The sequence below is a fragment of the Bufo bufo genome, chromosome 3, assembly GCF_905171765.1.
Source record: "Bufo bufo chromosome 3, aBufBuf1.1, whole genome shotgun sequence".
In the NCBI taxonomy this organism is placed as follows: domain Eukaryota; kingdom Metazoa; phylum Chordata; class Amphibia; order Anura; family Bufonidae; genus Bufo; species Bufo bufo.
Window position 1 is genome coordinate 670,668,268 of NC_053391.1, and position 22,124 is coordinate 670,690,391.

The 22,124-nt window shown below is 45.7% G+C and overlaps 1 protein-coding gene across 1 annotated transcript in view; it reads left to right on the plus strand.

Annotated features, from left to right (window-relative positions):
* Window positions 1-19,835, plus strand: part of CHORDC1 (cysteine and histidine rich domain containing 1) — a 29,841-nt gene extending 10,006 nt beyond the window's left edge. The window contains exons 6-11 of the mRNA XM_040426359.1: window positions 8,335-8,393; window positions 10,259-10,329; window positions 12,788-12,893; window positions 13,259-13,378; window positions 16,198-16,260; window positions 17,969-19,835. Of these exons, the coding sequence (XP_040282293.1) occupies window positions 8,335-8,393; window positions 10,259-10,329; window positions 12,788-12,893; window positions 13,259-13,378; window positions 16,198-16,260; window positions 17,969-18,124 (575 nt within the window). The 3' untranslated portion in view covers window positions 18,125-19,835. The remainder of the gene's footprint in view (window positions 1-8,334; window positions 8,394-10,258; window positions 10,330-12,787; window positions 12,894-13,258; window positions 13,379-16,197; window positions 16,261-17,968) is intronic.
* The last annotated feature ends 2,289 nt before the right edge of the window (window positions 19,836-22,124 follow it).

Sequence of the window (22,124 nt, forward strand, 5' to 3'; positions counted from 1 at the left end):
CTTTCTATGTCCGTTCCGTGTTTTTTTTATTTTTTTTTTTATGCTGACCGTATGTGGAACCATTCATTTCAATGGGTCCGCAAAAAAACAGAAGTTACTCTGTGTGCATTCCGTTTCCGCATGTCCGTTCTGCAAAACAATAGAACATGTCCTATTGTCCGCATTACGGGCAAGGATAGGACTGTTCTATCAGAGGTCAGCTGTTCCGTTCTGCAAAATACGGAATGCACACGGACGTCATCTGCTTTACGTACATACGGTCATGTGCGTGAGCCCTAAATGTGGTGCGATTAGAGGGTCAGTACAACTTATCCTGGGAAGAAAATAAAAGCTCTCCTATGGCTATTTGAACAGAAAAATGAATACGTTATGGCTCAGGGAGTTAAAAATGGAAAATTGCAAAGTCCTGAAGGGGTTAAGCAACATCCTTGAAGGATCAAAGGGGTGAACAGGATTAGAAAAAAAACAATGGCCTGTTTATTTCAGAAACTACTCCACACTTGTCCACAGGATGAATGTGGTATTGCAGCTCGGCCCCTTTCGCTTCAATGAAGCTGAGCTACACTACGAGTGACGACCCTGGAAAGAAAGCGGCCATGTTTGTTTCTTCTTCTGTACAACCCTTGCTGGTTGCCCTTTTCACATCTGCCTCGTAGACCGATCCCCTCCAGCGTGTATCGCAGACTTGGTCTTGTGCTCTGGGGCTTTTCTGTGTCGCCCTCAGTACGCCGCGTGCTGTAACACAATGATGCAGGGCCGCCGACCTCGTCTATAAAAAGCTCCAGGATCTAATCATCAGCCGGAGGAAAGACGCGGAAAAATAAATTCTTTCCAAACGCCGGGCAACTTTCACTGTTGAGCCTGAGCGACCACGGCGGGAGCTGCTGACAGACGCACACATAACACTAGCTTCCTTCATTAACCCTTTCATGACCAAGGGTCATTGATGCCCCAGTGTCCAGGTCAAAATGTACAAATCTGACATGCGTCACTTTATGTTGTAATTGCTTTGGAACACTTTCATTTATCCAAGCCATTCTGAGATTGTTTTCTCGTGACACATTGTACTTCATGATAGTTATAAATTTGAGTCAATATATTTCACCATTTATTTATGAAAAAATCGCAAATTTACCAAAAATTTAGAAAAATTCACAATTTTCAAAATTTCAATTTCTCTGCTTCTAAAACAGAAAGTCATACCTAATAAAATATTTATTACTTAACATTCCCCATATGTATACTTTTATGTTGGCATCATTTTGGAAATGTCATTTTATTTTTTTAGGACGTTAGAAGGCTTAGAAGTTTAGAAGCAATTCTTAAAATTTTTAAGAAAATTTCCAAAACCCACTTTTTAAGGACCAGTTTAGGTCTGAAGTCACTTTGTGGGGCTTACATAGTGGATACCCCCATAAATGACCCCATTGTAGAAACTACACCCCTCAAGTTACTCAAAACTGATTTTACAAACTTTGTTAACCCTTTAGGTGTTCCACAAGAATTAAAGGAAAATGGAGATGAAATTTCTAAATTTCACTTTTTTGGCAGATTTTCCATTTTATTACATTTTTTTTTTTCTTTAACACTTTGAGGGTTAACAGCCAAACAAAACTCAATATTTATTACCCTGATTCTGCGGTTTGCAGAAACACCCCACATGTGGTCGTAAACTGATATAAGGGCGCAGAAAAAAAAGGAACGCCGTATGGTTTTTGGAAGGCAGATTTTGCTGGACTGGTTTTAGATGCCATGTCCCATTTAATGCCCCCCTGATGTACCCTTACAGTAGAAACTCCCAAAAAGTGACCCTATTTTGGAAACTAGGGGATAAGGTGGCAGTTTTATTGGTACTATTTTGGGGTACATATGATTTTTAATTGCTCTAAAGTTTTTTGTGAGGCAAGGTAACTGAAAAATGGCTGTTTTGGCACAGTTTTTTTTTTTTTTTTACAAGATTCATCTGACAGGGTAGATCATGTGCTATTTTTATAGAGCAGGTTGTTACGGACGCAATGATATCAAATATGTCTACTTTCTTTGTTTGTTTCAGTTTTACATAATTTCTTTTTCAAAAATGCTTTATTATGTTTTTGTGTGTCCATTTTCTGAACGCCATATGTTTTTTATTTTTCTGTGCAGGGGCTCGTTTTTTGCAGAGAGTTGAGGTTTTTATTGGTACCATTTTTTTTAAAAAAATTTTTTGATCATTCAACATTATACTTTATGGGGCAAGGTGACCAAAAAATTGGCTGTTTTGGAACCGTATTTATTTATTTTTACAGCGTTTATCTGAGGGGTTAGGTCATGTGACAGTTTTATAGAACAGATCGTTACGGACGTGGCAATACCTAATATGTATACTTTTTCTTATTTATTTAAGTTTTACACAATAATAGCATTTCTGAAACCAAAAAAATTATGTTTTAGTGTCTCCATAGTCTGAGAGCCATAGCTTTTTTATTTTTTGGGCGATTGTCTTAAATAGGGTATCATTTTTTGCGCGATGAGGTGACGGTTTGATTGGTACTATTTTGGGGGTCATAAGCCGTTTTGATCGCTTGCTGTTGCACTTTTTGTGATGTAAGGTGACCAAAAATTGCTTTTTTTTGGCCCTTTTTTTTTTTTCTTCTTTTTTACGGTGTTCACCTGAGGGGTGTGATATTTTTATCGAGCAGGTTGTTACGGATGCGGTGATACCTAATATGTACACTTTTATTTATTTCACTTTAACACAATAATAGCATATTTGAAATAAAAAAAATGTTTGTGTCTCAATGTTCTAAAAACTATATTATTTTTTATTTTTTTTTATTTTTTTGAGCGATTTTCTTATGTAGAGTCTCATTTTTTGCGGGATGAGGTGACTGTTTTATTGGTACCATTTTGTTTGATTTACACCTTTTTGATCGCTTGGTGTTGCACTTTTTGTGATGTAAGGTGACAAAAATGGCTTTTTTTACAGTTTTTATTTTTATTTTTTTATGGTGTTTATCGGACTGGGTCTATCATGTGATATATTTATAGAGACGGTCGTTACGGACGTGGTGATACCTACGGGGGTGCACGAGGAACACTACCTGATTTAAGGCTCTGATCTGCAGAGCGCAGCTCAGAGCCTGAAACCGGCATTTTTTCACTGCCGCGATCCGATTGGTTAGTCTGCATAGACTAACCAATCGGATCGATTGCCGGCAAGGGGCCACTCTGGTCCCTTGCCGGCATTACTGAACTGTATGCTGTCCGTGACAGCAGCAGGGCAGGGGCAGAAGCTTTAATCCAAGCGTTTTGCAGCGCTTGGATTAACCACCTCAGCCCCCAGTGCTTAAACACCCTGAAAGACCAGGCCACTTTTTACACTTCTGACCTACACTACTTTCACCGTTTATTGCTCGGTCATGCAACTTACCACCCAAATGAATTTTACCTCCTTTTCTTCTCACTAATAGAGCTTTCATTTGGTGGTATTTCATTGCTGCTGACATTTTTACTTTTTTTGTTATTAATCAAAATTTAACGATTTTTTTGCAAAAAAATGACATTTTTCACTTTCAGTTGTAAAATTTTGCAAAAAAAACGACATCCATATAGAAATTTTGCTCTAAATTTATAGTTCTACATGTCTTTGATAAAAAAAAAATGTTTGGGTAAAAAAAAAATGATTTGGGTAAAAGTTATAGCGTTTACAAACTATGGTACAAAAATGTGAATTTCCGCTTTTTGAAGCAGCTCTGACTTTCTGAGCACCTGTCATGTTTCCTGAGGTTCTACAATGCCCAGACAGTACAAACACCCCACAAATGACCCCATTTCGGAAAGTACACACCCTAAGGTATTCGCTGATGGGCATAGTGAGTTCATAGAACTTTTTATTTTTTGTCACAAGTTAGCGGAAAAAGATGATTTATTTTTTATTTTTTATTTTTTCTTACAAAGTCTCATATTCCACTAACTTGTGACAAAAAATAAAAAGTTCTATGAACTCACTATGCCCATCAGCGAATACCTTGGGGTCTCTTCTTTCCAAAATGGGGTCACTTGTGGAGTAGTTATACTGCCCTGGCATTCTAGGGGCCCAAATGTGTGGTAAGGAGTTTGAAATCAAATTCTGTAAAAAATGACCTGTGAAATCCGAAAGGTGCTCTTTGGAATATGGGCCCCTTTGCCCACCTAGGCTGCAAAAAAGTGTCACACATCTGGTATCTCCGTACTCAGGAGAAGGTGGGGAATGTGTTTTGGGGTGTCATTTTATATATACCCATGCTGGGTGAGAGAAATATCTTGGCAAAAGACAACTTTTCCCATTTTTTTATACAAAGTTGTCATTTGACCAAGATATTTATCTCACCCAGCATGGGTATATGTAAAAAGACACCCCAAAACACATTCCTCAACTTCTCCTGAGTACGGGGATACCAGATGTGTGACACTTTTTTGCAGCCTAGGTGGGCAAAGGGGCCCATATTCCAAAGAGCACCTTTCGGATTTCACTCCTCATTTTTTCCTGAATTTGATTTCAAACTCCTTACCACACATTTGGGCCCCTAGAATACCAGGGCAGTATAACTACCCCACAAGTGACCCCATTTTGGAAAGAAGACACCCCAAGGTATTCCGTGAGGGGCATGGCGAGTTCCTAGAACTTTTTATTTTTTGTCACAAGTTAGCGGAAAAAGATGATTTATTTTTTATTTTTTATTTTTTCTTACAAAGTCTCATATTCCACTAACTTGTGACAAAAAATAAAAAGTTCTATGAACTCACTATGCCCATCAGCGAATACCTTGGGGTCTCTTCTTTCCAAAATGGGGTCACTTGTGGGGTAGTTATACTGCCCTGGCATTCTAGGGGCCCAAATGTGTGGTAAGTAGGTAAATGACCTGTGAAATCCGAAAGGTGCTCTTTGGAATATGGGCCCCTTTGCCCACCTAGGCTGCAAAAAAGTGTCACACATCTGGTATCTCTGTACTCAGGAGAAGTTGGGGAATGTGTTTTGGGGTGTCTTTTTACATATACCCATGCTGGGTGAGATAAATATCTTGGTCAAATGCCAACTTTGTATAAAAAAATGGGAAAAGTTGTCTTTTGCCAAGATATTTCTCTCACCCAGCATGGGTATATGTAAAATGACACCCCAAAACACATTCCCCAACTTCTCCCGATTACGGAGATACCAGATGTGTGACACTTTTTTGCAGCCGAGGTGGGCAAAGGGGCCCATATTCAAAAGAGCACCTTTCGGATTTCACAGGTCATTTTTTACAGAATTTGATTTCAAACTCCTTACCACACATTTGGGCCCCTAGAATGCCAGGGCAGTATAACTACCCCACAAGTGACCCCATTTTGGAAAGAAGAGACCCCAAGGTATTCGCTGATGGGCATAGTGAGTTCATGGAAGTTTTTTTTTTTTGTCACAAGTTAGTGGAATATGAGACTTTGTATGAAAAAAAAAAAAAAAAAAAAAATAAGCATTTTCCACTAACTTGTGACAAAAAATAAAAAATTCTAGGAACTCGCCATGCCCCTCACGGAATACCTTGGGGTGTCTTCTTTCCAAAATGGGGTCACTTGTGGGGTAGTTATACTGCCCTGGCATTTTCCAGGGGCCCTAATGTGTGGTAAGTAGGTAAATGACCTGTGAAATCCTAAAGGTACTCTTTGGAATATGGGCCCCTTTGCCCACCTAGGCTGCAAAAAAGTGTCACACATGTGGTATCGCCGTATTCAGGAGAAGTTGGGGAATGTGTTTTGGGGTGTCATTTTACATATACCCATGCTGGGTGAGAGAAATATCTTGGCAAAAGACAACTTTTCCCATTTTTTTTATACAAAGTTGGCATTTGACCAAGATATTTCTCTCACCCAGCATGGGTATATGTAAAATGACACCCCAAAACACATTCCCCAACTTCTCCTGAGTACGGCGATACCAGATGTGTGACACTTTTTTGCAGCCTAGATGCGCAAAGGTGCCCAAATTCCTTTTAGGAGGGCATTTTTAGACATTTGGATACCAGACTTCTTCTCACGCTTTGGGGCCCCTAGAATGCCAGGGCAGTATAAATACCCCACATGTGACCCCATTTTGGAAAGAAGACACCCCAAGGTATTCAATGAGGGGCATGGCGAGTTCATAGAAATTTTTTTTTTTTGGCACAAGTTAGCGGAAATTGATATTTTTAATTTTTTTCTCACAAAGTCTCCCGTTCTGCTAACTTGGGACAAAAATTTCAATCTTTCATGGACTCAATATGCCCCTCACGGAATACCTGGGGGTGTCTTCTTTCCGAAATGGGGTCACATGTGGGGTATTTATACTGCCCTGGCATTCTAGGGGCCCTAAAGCGTGAGAAGAAGTCTGGAATATAAATGTCTAAAAAATTTTACGCATTTGGATTCCGTGAGTGGTATGGCGAGTTCATGTGAGATTTTATTTTTTGACACAAGTTAGTGGAATATGAGACTTTGTAAGAAAAAAAAAAAAATTCTGCTAACTTGGGCCAAAAAAATATCTGAATGTAGCCTTACAGGGGGGTGATCAATGACAGGGGGGTGATCAATGACAGGGGGGTGATCAATGACAGGGGGGGTGATCAATGACAGGGGGGGTGATCAATGACAGGGGTGGTGATCAATGACAGGGGGGTGATCAATGACAGGGGGGTGATCAGGGAGTCTATATGGGGTAATCACCACAGTCATTGATCATGCCCGTGTAAGGCTTCATTCAGACGTCCGGATGCGTTTTGCGGATCCGATCCATCTATCAGTGCATCCGTAAAAATCATGCGGACATCTGAATGGAGCTTTACAGGGGGGTAATCAATGACAGGGGGGTAATCAGGGAGTCTATATGGGGTGATCACCACAGTCATTGATCATGCCCCTGTAAGGCTTCATTCAGACGTCCGGATGCGTTTTGCGGATCCGATCCATCTATCAGTGCATCCGTAAAAATCATGTGGACATCTGAATGGAGCTTTACAGGGGGGTAATCAATGACAGGGGGGTGATCACCACAGTCATTGATCATGCCCCTGTAAGGCTTCATTCAGACGACCGGATGCGTTTTGCGGATCCGATCCATGTATCAGTGCATCCGTAAAAATCATGCGGACATCTGAATGGAGCTTTACAGGGGGGTAATCAATGACAGGGGGGTAATCAATGACAGGGGGGTGATCAGGGAGTCTATATGGGGTGATCAGGGGTGATCAGGGGTGATTAGGGGTGATCGGGGGCTAATAAGGGGTTAATAAGTGACGGGGGGGGGGGGTGTAGTGTAGTGTAGTGGTGCTTGGTGCTACTTTACTGAGCTACCTGTGTCCTCTGGTGGTCGATCCAAACAAAGGGGACCACCAGAGGACCAGGTAGCAGGTATATTAGACTCTGTTATCAAAACAGCGTCTAATATACCTGTTAGGGGTTAAAAAAAACACATCTCCAGCCTGCCAGCGAACGATCGCCGCTGGCAGGCTGGAGATCAACTCTCTTACCTTCCGTTCCTGTGAGCGCGCGCGCCTGTGTGCGCGCGTTCACAGGAAGTCTCGCGAGATGACGCGTATATGCGTGACTGTGCGCAGCGCTGCCACCTCCGGAACGCGATCCTGCGTTAGGCAGTCCGGAGGTGGTTAAAGAGCTGGCTTGACGTTTATACACGTGGTAGCTGCATGGGGCATGTGCAAATATCACGTATATAAACGGATTGCAGTCGGGAAGGGGTTAAGGCCCCTTTCACATTGCGCCCCGTACTGAATCCGGACCTATTCATTTTTATTTTTTTCATGACAATCGCAGCATGTTCTATATTCTGCGTTTTTCATGCAGAAGTGAATGGGGCTGCGTGAAAAATGCATCGTATCCGCAAGCAAGTGCGGATGTGATGCATTTTTTTAACTGATGGTTGCTAGGAGATGTTGTTTGTAAACATTCAGGTTTTTTTTTTTTATCACGCGTGTGAAAAACGCATCAATGCGCATTTCGCCCGCGCGGAAAAAAAAACTGAACCACTGAACGTAATCGCAGACAAAACTGACTGAAATTGCTTGCGAAATGGTGCGAGTTTTCCTGAACGAATCCGGACCTAATCCATATCGTTCATGCGCAAGAGGCCTAACTGAGAGGTGACCGTTCAGTGCTTGATAGACGTCCTTAACCCCTTCCCACCCTGCAGCAATGGTGCCTGTGTTATCACCCACAGGGCAACTGCTGTGCCGCTTCACGGCCTTACTGAGGCTTCATTCACACGTCTGCGTCCATGATGACATTAGTGACAATTAGTTCCTCAATGAAGGACTTCCCTGACTTTCCCCCCCCCTCCTCTTTTTACAGATGAGGACACTGGAGAAACCAAAATCGGAACCTCCTGTAAAAATGGCGGCTGCACAAAGGTAAGAGTAGATGTTCATCATTTTATCATAAGACCTAGGTTTTTTAATTGATGGCCTATCCTTAGGAAAGGTCCTAAAATATCAGGGGTCAGACGTCCAGCACCCTCGCCAGCCAACTGGTTAAATGAGCCCCTTTGCTCAGGCAAGCGCCGCAGCCTCTTCATAGCTTGCATTGGCTCCTACACTGGTTTCTACCATACCTGCCGCACCTTCTGTAGCGGCTGCGCTGGGTATTACAGCGTTGTCCCAGTCACTTAGATACTCTGCACAAGTGATACTAAAAGTACAGCGTGTGCAATACCAGCCAGCATAAAACATGATGTGAAGAACGAAGCGGCTGCAGCGCACGCCTGAGAGCCACAGCCCACTTAAAGGGGTTGTCCCACGAGAAATATTCTACCGTTTTCAAACCAGCACCTGGATCTGAATACTTTTGTAATTGCATGTAATTAAAAATTTAGCATAGCCACTGAGTTATTTAATAAAATGTATCTGTACAGCGCCACCTGCTGTTTGTTTTCCCTGTTTCTTTGTCCTGCTCACTGGACACGCCCCCTGAGCTGTGATGGGGAGAGCATGGACACGCCCCCTGAGCTGTGATGGGGAGAGCATGGACACGCCCCCCGAGCTGTGATGGGGACAGCATGGACACGCCCCCCGAGCTGTGATGGGGACAGCATGGACACGCCCCCCGAGCTGTGATGGGGACAGCATGGACACGCCCCCCGAGCTGTGATGGGGACAGCATGGACACGCCCCCTGAGCTGTGATGGGGACAGCATGGACACGCCACCCTGAGCTGTGATGGGGACAGCATGGACACGCCACCCTGAGCTGTGATGGGGACAGCATGGACACGCCCCCTGAGCTGTGATGGGGACAGCATGGACACGCCCCCTGAGCTGTGATGGGGACAGCATGGACACGCCACCCTGAGCTGTGATGGGGACAGCAATGGGGACAGCATGGACACGCCCCCTGAGCTGTGATGGGGACAGCATGGACACGCCCCCTGAGCTGTGATGGGGACAGCATGGACACGCCCCCTGAGCTGTGATGGGGACAGCATGGACACGCCCCCTGAGCTGTGATGGGGACAGCATGGACACGCCCCCTGAGCTGTGATGGGGACAGCATGGACACGCCCCCTGAGCTGTGATGGGGACAGCATGGACACGCCCCCTGAGCTGTGATGGGGACAGCATGGACACGCCCCCTGAGCTGTGATGGGGACAGCATGGACATTATTAATATATTGTCCATACTGCCTCCTTTGCTGGCTGGATTCATTTTTCCATCACATTATACACTGGTTACAGACCACCCTGCAATCCATCAGGGGTGATTGTGCTTGCACACTATAGGAAAAAGCATCCGCCTCTCTGGTGGCCGGGACCGTGGGAGCGCACATAGGCTGGTGCTTTTTCCTATATTGTGCAAGCATGTGCTTAGACGTCTTCGGAACTCCTATCAAAATGAATGGAGCGGTATAACCAGCCGCTCAGTTTGTTTGTGGGGTGTGCATGCTCCCCGGTCCCATGATCGGTGAGGGTTCCTGAGGTAGGACCTCCACAGATCGCATGGTTTATACCGTTTCCTGTGGATAGGGGATAACTTCACATAAACGGCGCCCCCCTTTCATTGCTTAAATCAAAGTTAAAGAACTATCAGAAACGGGCCGTACTGAGCAGCCCCGGGCTAATCTGCCTGATTTGGGCAGACTAGATGGGCCAAATGGTTCTTATCTGCCGACACATTCTATGTTTCTATTTCCATATCAATGGACCCTTCCTGGTGGATAAATGACAATGGTAAGGACTCCTGATGCCTCGTCCCATTGTATAACCTTAATGTGTTTCTTGTAGACGTTTACAGGACCCCAGAGTAATGAAGAGGTTTGTCAGTATCACTCCGGGGTGCCCATCTTCCATGAGGGGTAAGTAGAAAATACCAAATGGACCAAACGTGTCACCGAATATAATAACTAGGGGTGCACCGAAATGAAAATTCTGTTCCGAAACCGAAAATTCAGGATGCCCTTGACCGAAAACCGAAACTGCCTTTTTGCCCAAATACTTTTTATTTAATGATTTTATTAATAATTCTTTTTCATGAATTTAATAAATCATATTATATAACATGGTGCTTCCTCATACACAAGTGATTGTACAAAACAACAGTGCAAGAAACAGTTGTAAAACCAACCTCAAACTGTAAACAGACGTAGCCTCAGGTCAAGAACAAATTTTTGCATGGAGAGGGGGATCTGTATGGAGAGGGGGATCTGTATGGAGAGGGGGATCTGTATGGAGAGGGGGATCTGTATGGAGAGGGGGATCTGTATGGAGAGGGGGATCTGTATGGAGAGGGGGATCTGTATGGAGAGGGGGATCTGTATGGAGAGGGGGATCTGTATGGAGAGGGGGATCTGTATGGAGAGGGGGATCTGTATGGAGAGGGGGATCTGTATGGAGAGGGGGATCTGTATGGAGAGGGGGATCTGTATGGAGAGGGGGATCTGTATGGAGAGGGGGATCTGTTATGGAGAGGGGGATCTGTGGGTGGCGCTGTTATGGAGAGGGGGATCTGTGGGTGGCTCTGTTAAGGAGAGGGGGATCTGTGGGTGGCTCTGTTATGGAGAGGGGGATCTGTGGGTGGCTCTGTTATGGAGAGGGGGATCTGTGGGTGGCTCTGTTATGGAGAGGGGGATCTGTGGGTGGCTCTGTTATGGAGAGGGGGATCTGTGGGTGGCTCTGTTATGGAGAGGGGGATCTGTGGGTGGCTCTGTTATGGAGAGGGGGATCTGTGGGTGGCTCTGTTATGGAGAGGGGGATCTGTGGGTGGCGCTGTTATGGAGAGGGGGATCTGTGGGTGGCTCTGTTATGGAGAGGGGGATCTGTGGGTGGCGCTGTTATGGAGAGGGGGATCTGTGGGTGGCGCTGTTATGGAGAGGGGGATCTGTGGGTGGCGCTGTTATGGAGAGGGGGATCTGTGGGTGGCGCTGTTATGGAGAGGGGGATCTGTGGGTGGCGCTGTTATGGAGAGGGGGATCTGTGGGTGGCGCTGTTATGGAGGGGGGGATATGTGCACTGTTATGGGCATAACAGTGCACAGATCCCTTTCCTCATAACAGTGCACAGGATCCCCCCTCCCCATAGCAGTGCCATAGACCGATCCCCCTACCCATAACAGCCCCGGCCCTGCTGCACTTTATGAATGAAGGAGGCGGAGCAGGCGCGTCACGTGAGTAAGTGACGTTACGCCGCCCTCCGCTCTGCCTGCAGAGTTGTTACTGGAGCGTCACGATTGTAAGGTAAAATAAAGATGCAGTGACTTAAAGTAAACCGCCCGCCCGCACAAATCCCAAACCCCATATTTTCTGCCGATATGTACCAATATCGGCCGAAATGGATTAGGCCCATTTTCGGCCGATATTTTCGGCCGCCGGAATTTCGGTGCACCCCTAATAATAACTCTGGTTCGGGAAATGTTTTTTTGCAGTAGAAATTAAAGGGGTTGTCTGGGATTAGGGACATAAATCTCTCCTACATGACTGTCCTACCTTTCCCATACTTTTCGGATGCCCCATATTCATTACACAAATTCTCAGCCGAAAGCGAGTCTTTTCTCACATTCAGTGACGTACCGGGTCCCTTCTGCAGAGCGAAGCCGCTTCGCAGGGAGCCCGGTGATGTCACCATCAGCCGCAGGCATTATGCAGAGCGCTCGGAGGGGCGGTACCTCGGCGGCAACAGATCGCGCTAAGCCACGCTCCCCCACTCCGGTGACGTCACCGGGCAGAGCGTGTTGTTCACAGTGAAGGAGGCAAGGGAACTATGGGGCAGATGCATGGAGGACGGGGCGATGTGCGTCAGGAGGCGGAATAACAATGAGGGGCCGGGGTCACAGCGGAGAAGAGTCGTCTGAAAGCCCGTGATGCCGCGCTGGGACCCACAGTGCAGAGCGGCAGGAAGTTAGACAAAAATAAACAGAGATGTAAACAGTGCGTGGGGGACCGTCGGAGCAGTGTAGAAATGGCGAAAATGCCTTAAAACACATGGGGGGGGACCTAGAATCACCTGTTAACAGTGAGTATATTTTAAAAAAAAAATAATAATAATTTGATCCCGGACAACCCCTTTAATTTATGAAGTTATTATGCAAAGTCTCGCGAGACTTCGGCCCACAGGAGCCAATACATTCTAATACAGTACGGAGCGCTCGCTCCATACAGTATTTAAAGTATTATGCGATTCGACTTTGGATGTTTCATTCGAAGTCTATTCGCTCTTTCCTAGTTACAACCAGCAAGGAGCACGGTGGCAGCAGAAACCACTTTAACAGCTTTGTGTTTCTTGATCTCGTTTTAAAATCTTTTATTTTATTTTTTTTAGGATGAAATATTGGAGCTGCTGTAAGAGGAAAACCTCAGATTTCAATACATTTTTGTCCCAGGAAGGGTGCTTTAAGGGGACGCATTTATGGATTAAGAAAGACGACGTAAGTTTGAGGTTGCGTTGAAGTACTGGCCCTTAGGCCGTACGTCCGTTCCATTCCATCCGCAAACCGCGGATCTGCAAAAAAACAGAAGCCGCCCGTGTGCCTTCCGCAATTTTCTGAACGGGCGGCCCATTATAGAAATGCCTATTCTTGTCCGTTTTTTGCGGGGCCACGGAACGGAGCAACGGATGCGGACAGCACACGGAGTGCTGCCCGCATCTTTTGTGGCCCCATTGAAGTGAATGGGTCCGCACCCGAGCCGCAAGAACTGCGGCGCGGATGCGGACCACAACAACAGTCGTGTGCATGAGGCCTTACTTGGATATAGAGCGGGTTTGCCTGATCTGTATGATTTTGCTTCGCAGGGTAAGAAGGTGGTTCCCTGCCGACACGACTGGCACCAGACTGGTAGTGGAGTCACAATCTCAATCTATGCAAAGAACTCCATCCCAGAACAGAGCTACGTGGAGGCCAATAGCACAGTGGTGAGTAGCGCCTGGAAATCAGGTTTTATACGGTTCTCCGTCTTTATAAGATGGGTTTAGTTTGATTTGTTGCAGGTATATCTTAAGGAGGCTGTCTGGTTTAGAAAGTGTGCTCAGACACCATCTCCTCCCCCTGTCTTCTCTATGTCGGTGTCCCTTAAGGCTCTGTCCTGGGACAGCTCATGAGACTCCCCTGGCTTTCAGTACCACCTTTATGCTGATGGCTCTCAGCTTTACCTCTCTGGTCCAGATGTCATTTCCCTGCTTTCCAGATATTCCAGCATGCCTATCGGTTATATCCTCTTGCTGCTGCTTTCTAATCCTCAACATGGAGAAAACTGATTTCATCATCTCACTCGGTCCCCCTCCAGACCTATCAATCACAGCTAATGGCTCCACACTATTTCCGGTCTCACAGGTCCGATGCTTTGGGGGATAACATTTGATTCTGCTCTGTCCTTCAAACCAAGCAACCAGGCCCATACCCTGAGAGTTCTGAAATCTGCGGTATTACACTGACAGCATTATGTCAGTGTTATATACAGTAGATTTCAGGACCCTCAGGGTTAGGCCTCATGCACACGACCGTTGTGTGCATCCATGGCCGTTGTTCCGTTTTCCGTGATTTTCTGCGGACCCATTGACTTTCAATGGGTCCGTTGAAAACTCGGAAAATGCACCGTTGTTCATCCGCGGCCGTGATCAGTGTTTCCTGTTTGTCAAAAAAATATGACCTGTCCTTTTTTTTTGACGGACAACGGTTCACGGACCCATTCAAGTCAATGGGTCCCTGAAAAAACACGGATGCACACAAGATTGGCATTCGCGTCCGTGATCCGTGGCCGTAGGCTACTTTCACACAGACGGATCGCAGATCCGTTAGCATAAAAGCTTTTTCAGAGCTGAGTTTTCACTTTGTGAAAACTCAGATCCGACAGTATATTCTAACACAGAGGCGTTCCCATAGTGATGGGGACGCTTCAAGTTAGAATATACTACGAACTGTGTACATGACTGCCCCCTGCTGCCTGGCAGCACCTGATCTCTTACAGGGGGCTGTGATCCGCACAATTAACCCCTCAATTAATCCCCAGTTTTAAATTCATTGGTGGCCAGTGGGCCCCCCCCCTCCCCTGTATTACTGTACATTCATTGGTGGCCAGTGCGGCCCCCCCTCCCTCCCCTGTATTACTGTAAATTCATTGGTGGCCAGTGCGGCCCCCCCTCCCTCCCCTGTATTACTGTACATTCATTGGTGGCCAGTGCGGCCCCCCCTCCCTCCCCTGTATTACTGTAAATTCATTGGTGGCCAGTGCGGCCCCCCCTCCCTCCCCTGTATTACTGTAAATTCATTGGTGGCCAGTGCGGCCCCCCCTCCCTCCCCTGTATTACTGTACATTCATTGGTGGCCAGTGGGCCCCCCTCCCTCCCCTGTATTACTGTACATTCATTGGTGGCCAGTGGGCCCCCCCTCCCTCCCCTGTATTACTGTACATTCATTGGTGGCCAGTGCGGCTCCCCCTCCTAGTTAAACACCCCCCCCCCATCATTGGTGGCAGCGGAGAGTTCCGATCGGAGTCCCAGTTTAATCGCTGGGGCTCCGATCGGTAACCATGGCAACCAGGACGCTACTGCAGTCCTGGTTGCCATAGTTACTTAGCAATTTTTAGGAGCATTATACTTACCTGCGATGTCTGTGACCGGCCGGGCGCTCCTACTGGTAAGTGACAGGTCTGTGCTATAAGCTATGCGCCGCACAGACCTTTCACTTACCAGTAGGAGGAGCGCCCGGCCGGTCACAGACAGCGAAGGTAAGTATAATGCTTCTAAAATTGCTAAGTAACCATGGCAACCAGGACTGCAGTAGCGTCCTGGTTGCCATGGTTACCGGTCGGAGTCCCAGCGATTAAACTGGGACTCCGATCGGAACTCTCCGCTGCCACCAATAATGGGGGGCGGGGGGGATTTTAATTAGCAGTGGGAGGGAGGGGGGGCCCACTGGCCACCAATGAATGTACAGTAATACAGGGGAGGGAGGGGGGCCCACTGGCCACCAATGAATGTAGTAATACAGGGGAGGGAGGAGGGTGTGCCCCCTCCTGCCTGGCAGCACCCGATCTCTTACAGGGGGCTATGATAGGCACAATTAACCCCTGAGGTGCGGCACCTGAAGGGTTAATTGTGCGGATCACAGCCCCCTGTAAGAGATCGGGTGCTGCCAGGCAGCAGGGGGCAGTCATGTACACAGTTCGTAGTATATTCTAACTTGAAGCGTCCCCATCACTATGGGAATGCCTCTGTGTTAGAATATACTGTCGGATATGAGTTTTCACGATCTAACTCAAATCCGATGGTATATTCTAACATAGAGGCGTTCCCATGGTGATGGGGACGCTTCAAGTTAAAATATACCATCGGTTTGGAGAAAACTCCGATCTGATGGTATAATAGGGACTCCTGACTTTACATTGAAAGTCAATGGGGGACGGATCCGTCCCCATTGACTTGCATGTCAGGACGGATCCGTTTGGCTCCGCATGGCCAGGCGGACACCAAAACGACTTTTTCCTTCATGTCTGTGGATCCTCCAAAAATCAAGGAAGACCCACGGAAGAAAAAACGGATCACGGACCTACGGACTCCGTTTTTGCGGACCTTACACAGCATTAAAAATCAGTATAATGCTGGGTGATCCTGGTAGAAGAGGGGAGGTCAGAGCAGGACCTTTCATTGACACACGTTGCAGGTTCGTGTGAGTCTGACCTAATACCTCATCCACCCTACTTACAGGAACATCTCCTATTTTATTTCCTCCTTAGGTTAATATTCAGATCATATTTGATGGCGAGAAGGAATTTCAGCAGAATCTACAGTTGTGGGGGGTAAGTAGCTCCTGATGAGTGAAACTTGTATGTCCTTTTCTTCTGGACTTGGATGTTTTGCTGACTTTGGTGAAGGAAGTTTCTGGTGCGTCCCAGTTGCCATAGCCTTGGCAGATGATATAGCCCAGGGATGCCCAACCTGCGGCACTCCAGCCGTTGCAAACCTACAACTCCCAGCATTCCTGGACAGGCTACTGCTATCAGCCTGCAGCAGGGCATGGTGGGAGTTGTAGTATTAAAACACCTGGAGGTGCGCAAGTTGAGAATTCCTGATACAGCCAAATCTCTTCCTGTGGCGGTACGGGGTTGTTCCTCAGCGTGATGCCCAAAGGCTGGTCCCTATTGATGTGCACCCCCAGAATTTCTGCAGCTTCTCTCAAAATTCGGACCTGCCTGGAAGCTTCTCCCTCCTTTGTTTATATCCCTATGCTGCATGGGGGGGAAGAAGCCGCTACTGCAGAGGCTGCCCAGCATATCTGATCGGGAGAGCTTCACTGGTGAAACCTGTGCCAACCATAGTGACGTGCCATCGGGGTCATTGATGTGACAACACCTTTAATGTGTTTTAAAATGGCAGTAGTCATTTACCTATATGATGGGCAGCAAAAATACTTTTCTGGATATGGCGCTAGTTACTTTCTTTCTGTTATGCCACTCGGCGAACTCCCTGGGTGATTTGGGTGATCGCACAGTATCGAGATCACTTTGTCAGACACTTTGGTTTTTGATGGGGTTGGATTTCTTGCTTAGACCCTCTCATATTATAATGTGAACTTTCTAACAAACTTGTTCTAGCACACTCTCTAAATATCTTCATTATTTGGACCTTGAGAACGGCCTGGACGTTTGTTCCTACGTACGTCTCCTCCTCTTTTGTCTTGTTTGCTTCTCTGTCCGATTATGCTCTGGCTCGGTTATTTGTCAAATGGATGTATACTTCTAGAAATGCGGTATTTCGATAAACTTCATACAACTTTAGTTTTATTTAAAAGAGAATACTAAAATAGAAAGTATGCATAATTTAAAAAAAAAATCCAGCATATTCTCTAATCTCCTCCTTTCCTTTAATCCCATTTCTCTACTATTGCACTTAAAACTGAAATATGCAAAGAAATGTTCAGTGTGGCCCAGGAGATCAGCCCCCCTCCTCCTCCTCACTGTTCTGTGTCTGGCTGTAAGACAGCTGTCTGCAGCAGGAGCCTCCCCCTCTGTTCTGTCTGCAGCAGGAGCCCCCCTCTTTGCCCAGTCTGCAGTAGGACAATAAGATTGTTAAAGGGGTTGTTCTGTCCTTGCTAGGTGATGGCCTATCTACAGGATAGGCAATCGCTAGCTGATCAGCAGGGGTCCGACACCCCGCATCCAAGACGACCGACTGTTCCGGTGCAGCTCTGTTGCCGGAGGTTGGCACTGGAACTATGCAGCTCCGTCAGCCATGTAGTGGACAGCACTTTCAGTGCAGCGCTGCTCCCATTGACTTCACTTAGTAACGCCCAGGCAGCCCCTTTGCTAATCCCAGACTCCTCAGCTCTTCCGCAGCAGAGGAACGGAACAGATCAGCAGGAGATTAACCCCTGCGATTTCTACAAGACTTTCTGTTTCAGAACCTTGCAGAAATTTCCTGCAGACTGACAGACCGTTTATTTGCCACAGTCTTTTCTGGGTTTCTTGCTCCTTTTAAATCACTGACTCTTGATTGTGTTACTTCCAGGTCATCGACGTACAAAAAAGTTACGTGAACCTAACTGCAACCAAGGTGGAGATTTTCATGAAAAAGGCTGAGCCTATGACCTGGGGCCGGCTAGATCTACCTCGACCCGTCCCTCCAAAGCTGCCACAGGAGAACAGCCCGGAGGCCCAAGAATGACCGTGCAGGAAGTCCTGCCTCTTAGTACTCATTTCAAGCAAAGACTTGTGTTCCACTTGGGGCTCATGCACCCGACACAGTCCATATGTTGGCTGCATCTCCTGGGCCGACCGCGGCTTCTCTGACCCAACCTGACTGCATCACAGTAATTTATGATACAGTCCGGGGCTATTGTACTGTGCTCACATCATCGTATCAGTGCACAGCAGTAGCACCTTGCCATAAATTACTCTGATACCATCCGTTCTGGTCATGGGAGCCGCAGCCGGTCCGGGAGAGGTGGCCGGCGCACGGACTGTGTTTACAGAGCCGATCATGGTCGTGTGCATGAGTCCTACCGTAGTTATAGCATTTCGGTTTTTTAAATTATCCAAGTCGGTCTGACATTCCATTCACTTGTACATGACAATGGCCCATGACCAAAAAGAAGACACGCGGGGGGCAGATTCCGGTTTGGGAAATGTTGTTGTCTTTTTACAGTATAAATTAATTTATGAAGTTATTGCGCAAAGTCTCGTGAGACTTTGCGAAGTAATAACTTCGGCTCATTGGAGCCAATACATTCTAATACTGTACAGAGTGCTCGCTCCGTACAGTATTAGAACAAAGTTTTATGCGAGCCAACTTCTGGTGTTTCATTGACGCTACCTTTGTCCATGGGCTGTGCCCAGTATTGCACCCCAGCCCAATTCACTTGAATGATGATGATTACTTGAATGGGTCTGAAGTGCAATAATAGCCCATGGACAAAGGAGGCGCGGTCTCTGGGGAGTGGCATGACCACTGTGGATGACCTCTTTAACCTGTTTGAGGTGGACATCCAGTTTCTGTCATGTTTTATCTGTTCCGGTTCACATGTACTGTAACTTCTCGCCCTCCTGACCTTTTTTTTTTTTTTTATGCAAAATTGATAATTCCTGCCTCCAATCTTTTGAGGCTGTCCAGCCTTGGACAATGTGTAAAAAGCTGTATTTTCAGCCGTCACTGGTTGTAATTTTTTATATATTATGCTGTGTATTGCCTTTTCATCCACCTACTACCGTAACCCTTTTACCAGATATTTAAATGAAATCTTTCCTTTTCCAAGTAAATGCACTGGTAATCCATGAATGGTGTAGCACTGGGCCCTCCGAATTCTGCCTGACACGTCATTGTAGCCAGTATCGGGTTAAAGGGGATCTGGTTTCTCTCCTGACATTGTTAATGGGTGTTCCCTATAAACTAACAAATCTGGCGCATCTTTTCTTAGACCTGTGCATTGCACCATTCCTCTGTTATTCCTAGTGAAAATATATGGGCGCTACCATTCGTCAGTATGGTGGGTCCCTGCACATCACGGCATTGTCTACGGTGTCGGCGTGTAGTCATAATAGCAATGGTCACACCCAGTTGTCAATTTATTCATTAATTTTTGCAGGAGGAATAGCAAATTGTAGAGTTATAAGAAAAATTTTCCCAGAGTTATTTTATGGAGAATGTGAATATTTACTAGGACAGATCCCTTTTAAATGATGTGAATGTAGCTGCGCTCTCCTAGCTCATTTCAGGCAGGGCTATCCGCCTCAGCTTGTTGTATGCCCCAAATCTATGTAGCCCCCGCCTTAAAGGGGTTTCCAGGAATTAAAAAAATTAAAATACGGTACTTAAATATTATTTTATAATAAATATATTCATAAATGCCTTTCATTAGTTATAATGGCTTGTTTTGTCCGGGGAGCAATCATTAGGAGAAATAAAATGGCTGCCGTCCTATCAGTACACACAAAACCTGTCCTAATCACACAGGAGGACAAGTTACTTCACCACAATGAGCCATAGAGTCGCTTCATCCTCCTCTCTGCTCTGCTTGTCAGGAATCATGATCCTGAATACAGGTGAATCTCTGTGAGAATGGAGATGATGAGGAAACATGAAGTACAGAGAGGAGGTGGGGATGTGGATAATAAGCAGCAGCTCTTGTATGCAGTCTCCATTACCACAGTCTGTACTTCATGTCTCCTCATGAACTAAATTCCCCAGAGATTCAGCTAAAGTTCTTATCTGTATTCAGGATCATAATCCCTGACAAGCAGAGCAGAGAAGAGGATGAGGCAGCTCTTTACCTCAGTGTTGTGAAGTAACTTGTCCTCATGTGTGATCAGGACAGGTTTTGTGTGAACCAATAGGACAGTGGCCATTTTGTTTCATTATAAATAATGAAAGGTATTTGAGAATATATTTATAATAAAGTAATATTTAAGTATCTGGCAGTTAAAGGGGTTTTGTGGGATTTTAATATTGATGACCTATCCTCAGGATAGGTCCCTGCTGATCTGATATTGATGACCTAACACCCGGCACCGCCACTGATCAGCTGTTTGAAGAGAAGGCATCGCTCCATTCCAGTGCAGCCTTCCCTTCATTGTCTACCTTCTCGCCGTCAACGTTGCAGTGGTGATCAGGTGTAATTACAGCTAAGCTGTCCTGATTGACTTCTATGGGACAGCTGTGTAGTCTACACTTGAATAGAAAGACGCCGTCCCTTTGAAGTGAATGGGACTGGTTGTAAATACATCTGATCACCGCTGCGATGTCGACGGTGAGGAGGTAAACAATGAAGGGAAGGCTGCGCTCGCACGGAGCGCAGACTTCTCTTCAACCAGCTGAGCGGCAGATAGGCCATCAATAATAAAATCCCAGAAAACCCCTTTAAGCCACACTGTCTGTTGTGCTAAAAGTCCAAGCAAAGAGGAAGTTAAAAGGGTTATTCAGGAAAAGAAATGTATGACTTATCCTCAGCATGGGTCATTAGTATCACATCTACGGGGTGCGACACTTCCTAGGCCAGGGGGATGCTGGGACTTGGACCCCCACTGATATTATAATGATGACCTCTCCTGATTGTCATTTTCTTTTTTTTCTTTTTTTTTTTACTTGTTTATATAATAGGAAATCATAAAATTTTCTAATGTACATGTATTTAAAATTCTGTATACATACCTTTCTTATATCAGGTGAGTCCTGTGTATCTATCTAAGGCCTAACTGAAACATGGCATCAGTCATGTGACAACCTTCACATCAAGTAATTTTTGACATTCAGTAAGCAGCAGTGTTACGTGACATCCGTGTGCGGGGTCATCACACAGGACACCTTCATGTGTTAAGGGAATAGGACGAGTGGCGGAATCATGATTTTTCTTGTGGTTATTACAGCAACTACTTTATTGTATTTACATGGCGTCCTGTCCGTAGGAGATGTAAAATGGCAGCCAGTCTCTAGGTGATGTCATGTTAATAAAGTTTAGTGTAAAAAAAAAACTACACAGACATGATGGAGATACTGCAGGTAGTAATAGTGTATGTACAGCTCCTCCATACACTATTCTTCCCCTGGGAAGTTAACTGAAAGCCGGGTCACATGTTCCTTTTAGGGCTCACATGACTGACGCCATGTTAAGTCTTATCCACTATGAATGCATGTTACAGGACTAAAACGGGCCGTACGGATATAATAAAGGTCTGTGAGCAAAATTTTAAATGCGTATTAGAAATCTTTTCAACATCCTATTCTCTACATGAATAAATGTAGTCATTAAAACCGGAATACCTCTTTAAAGAGCCAGGACAGGAAGTACAATACATGATCCACTTTTTTTTTTTATATATATATATATATAAAAAAAAAGATTTACATAGGATTATTTTTTTTATGGCAGCGATCCCTCCCCATCCCAGAATTGTGCAGCTGGCAAGAGCTCATCTTCCTGGGAACAGTAGGATTGGACATACTGAAATCCACCAGCTGCCATGATTAGAGAGTCGGGAAGCCCCCATACATATTAGACGGTGGGCTACATTTATCCATTGTGTATGGCCTGCAATAGTCTGGTGTGTACATAGGGGATACTGTGCTGGAATGAGTATTGAGCTAGAGTCACAATGTGTTGTCTATAGTTTTACATGGGACTGCAGGTTATCACTATGCAGAAACCATGCAGACAGAATGTATAAAGCTATGG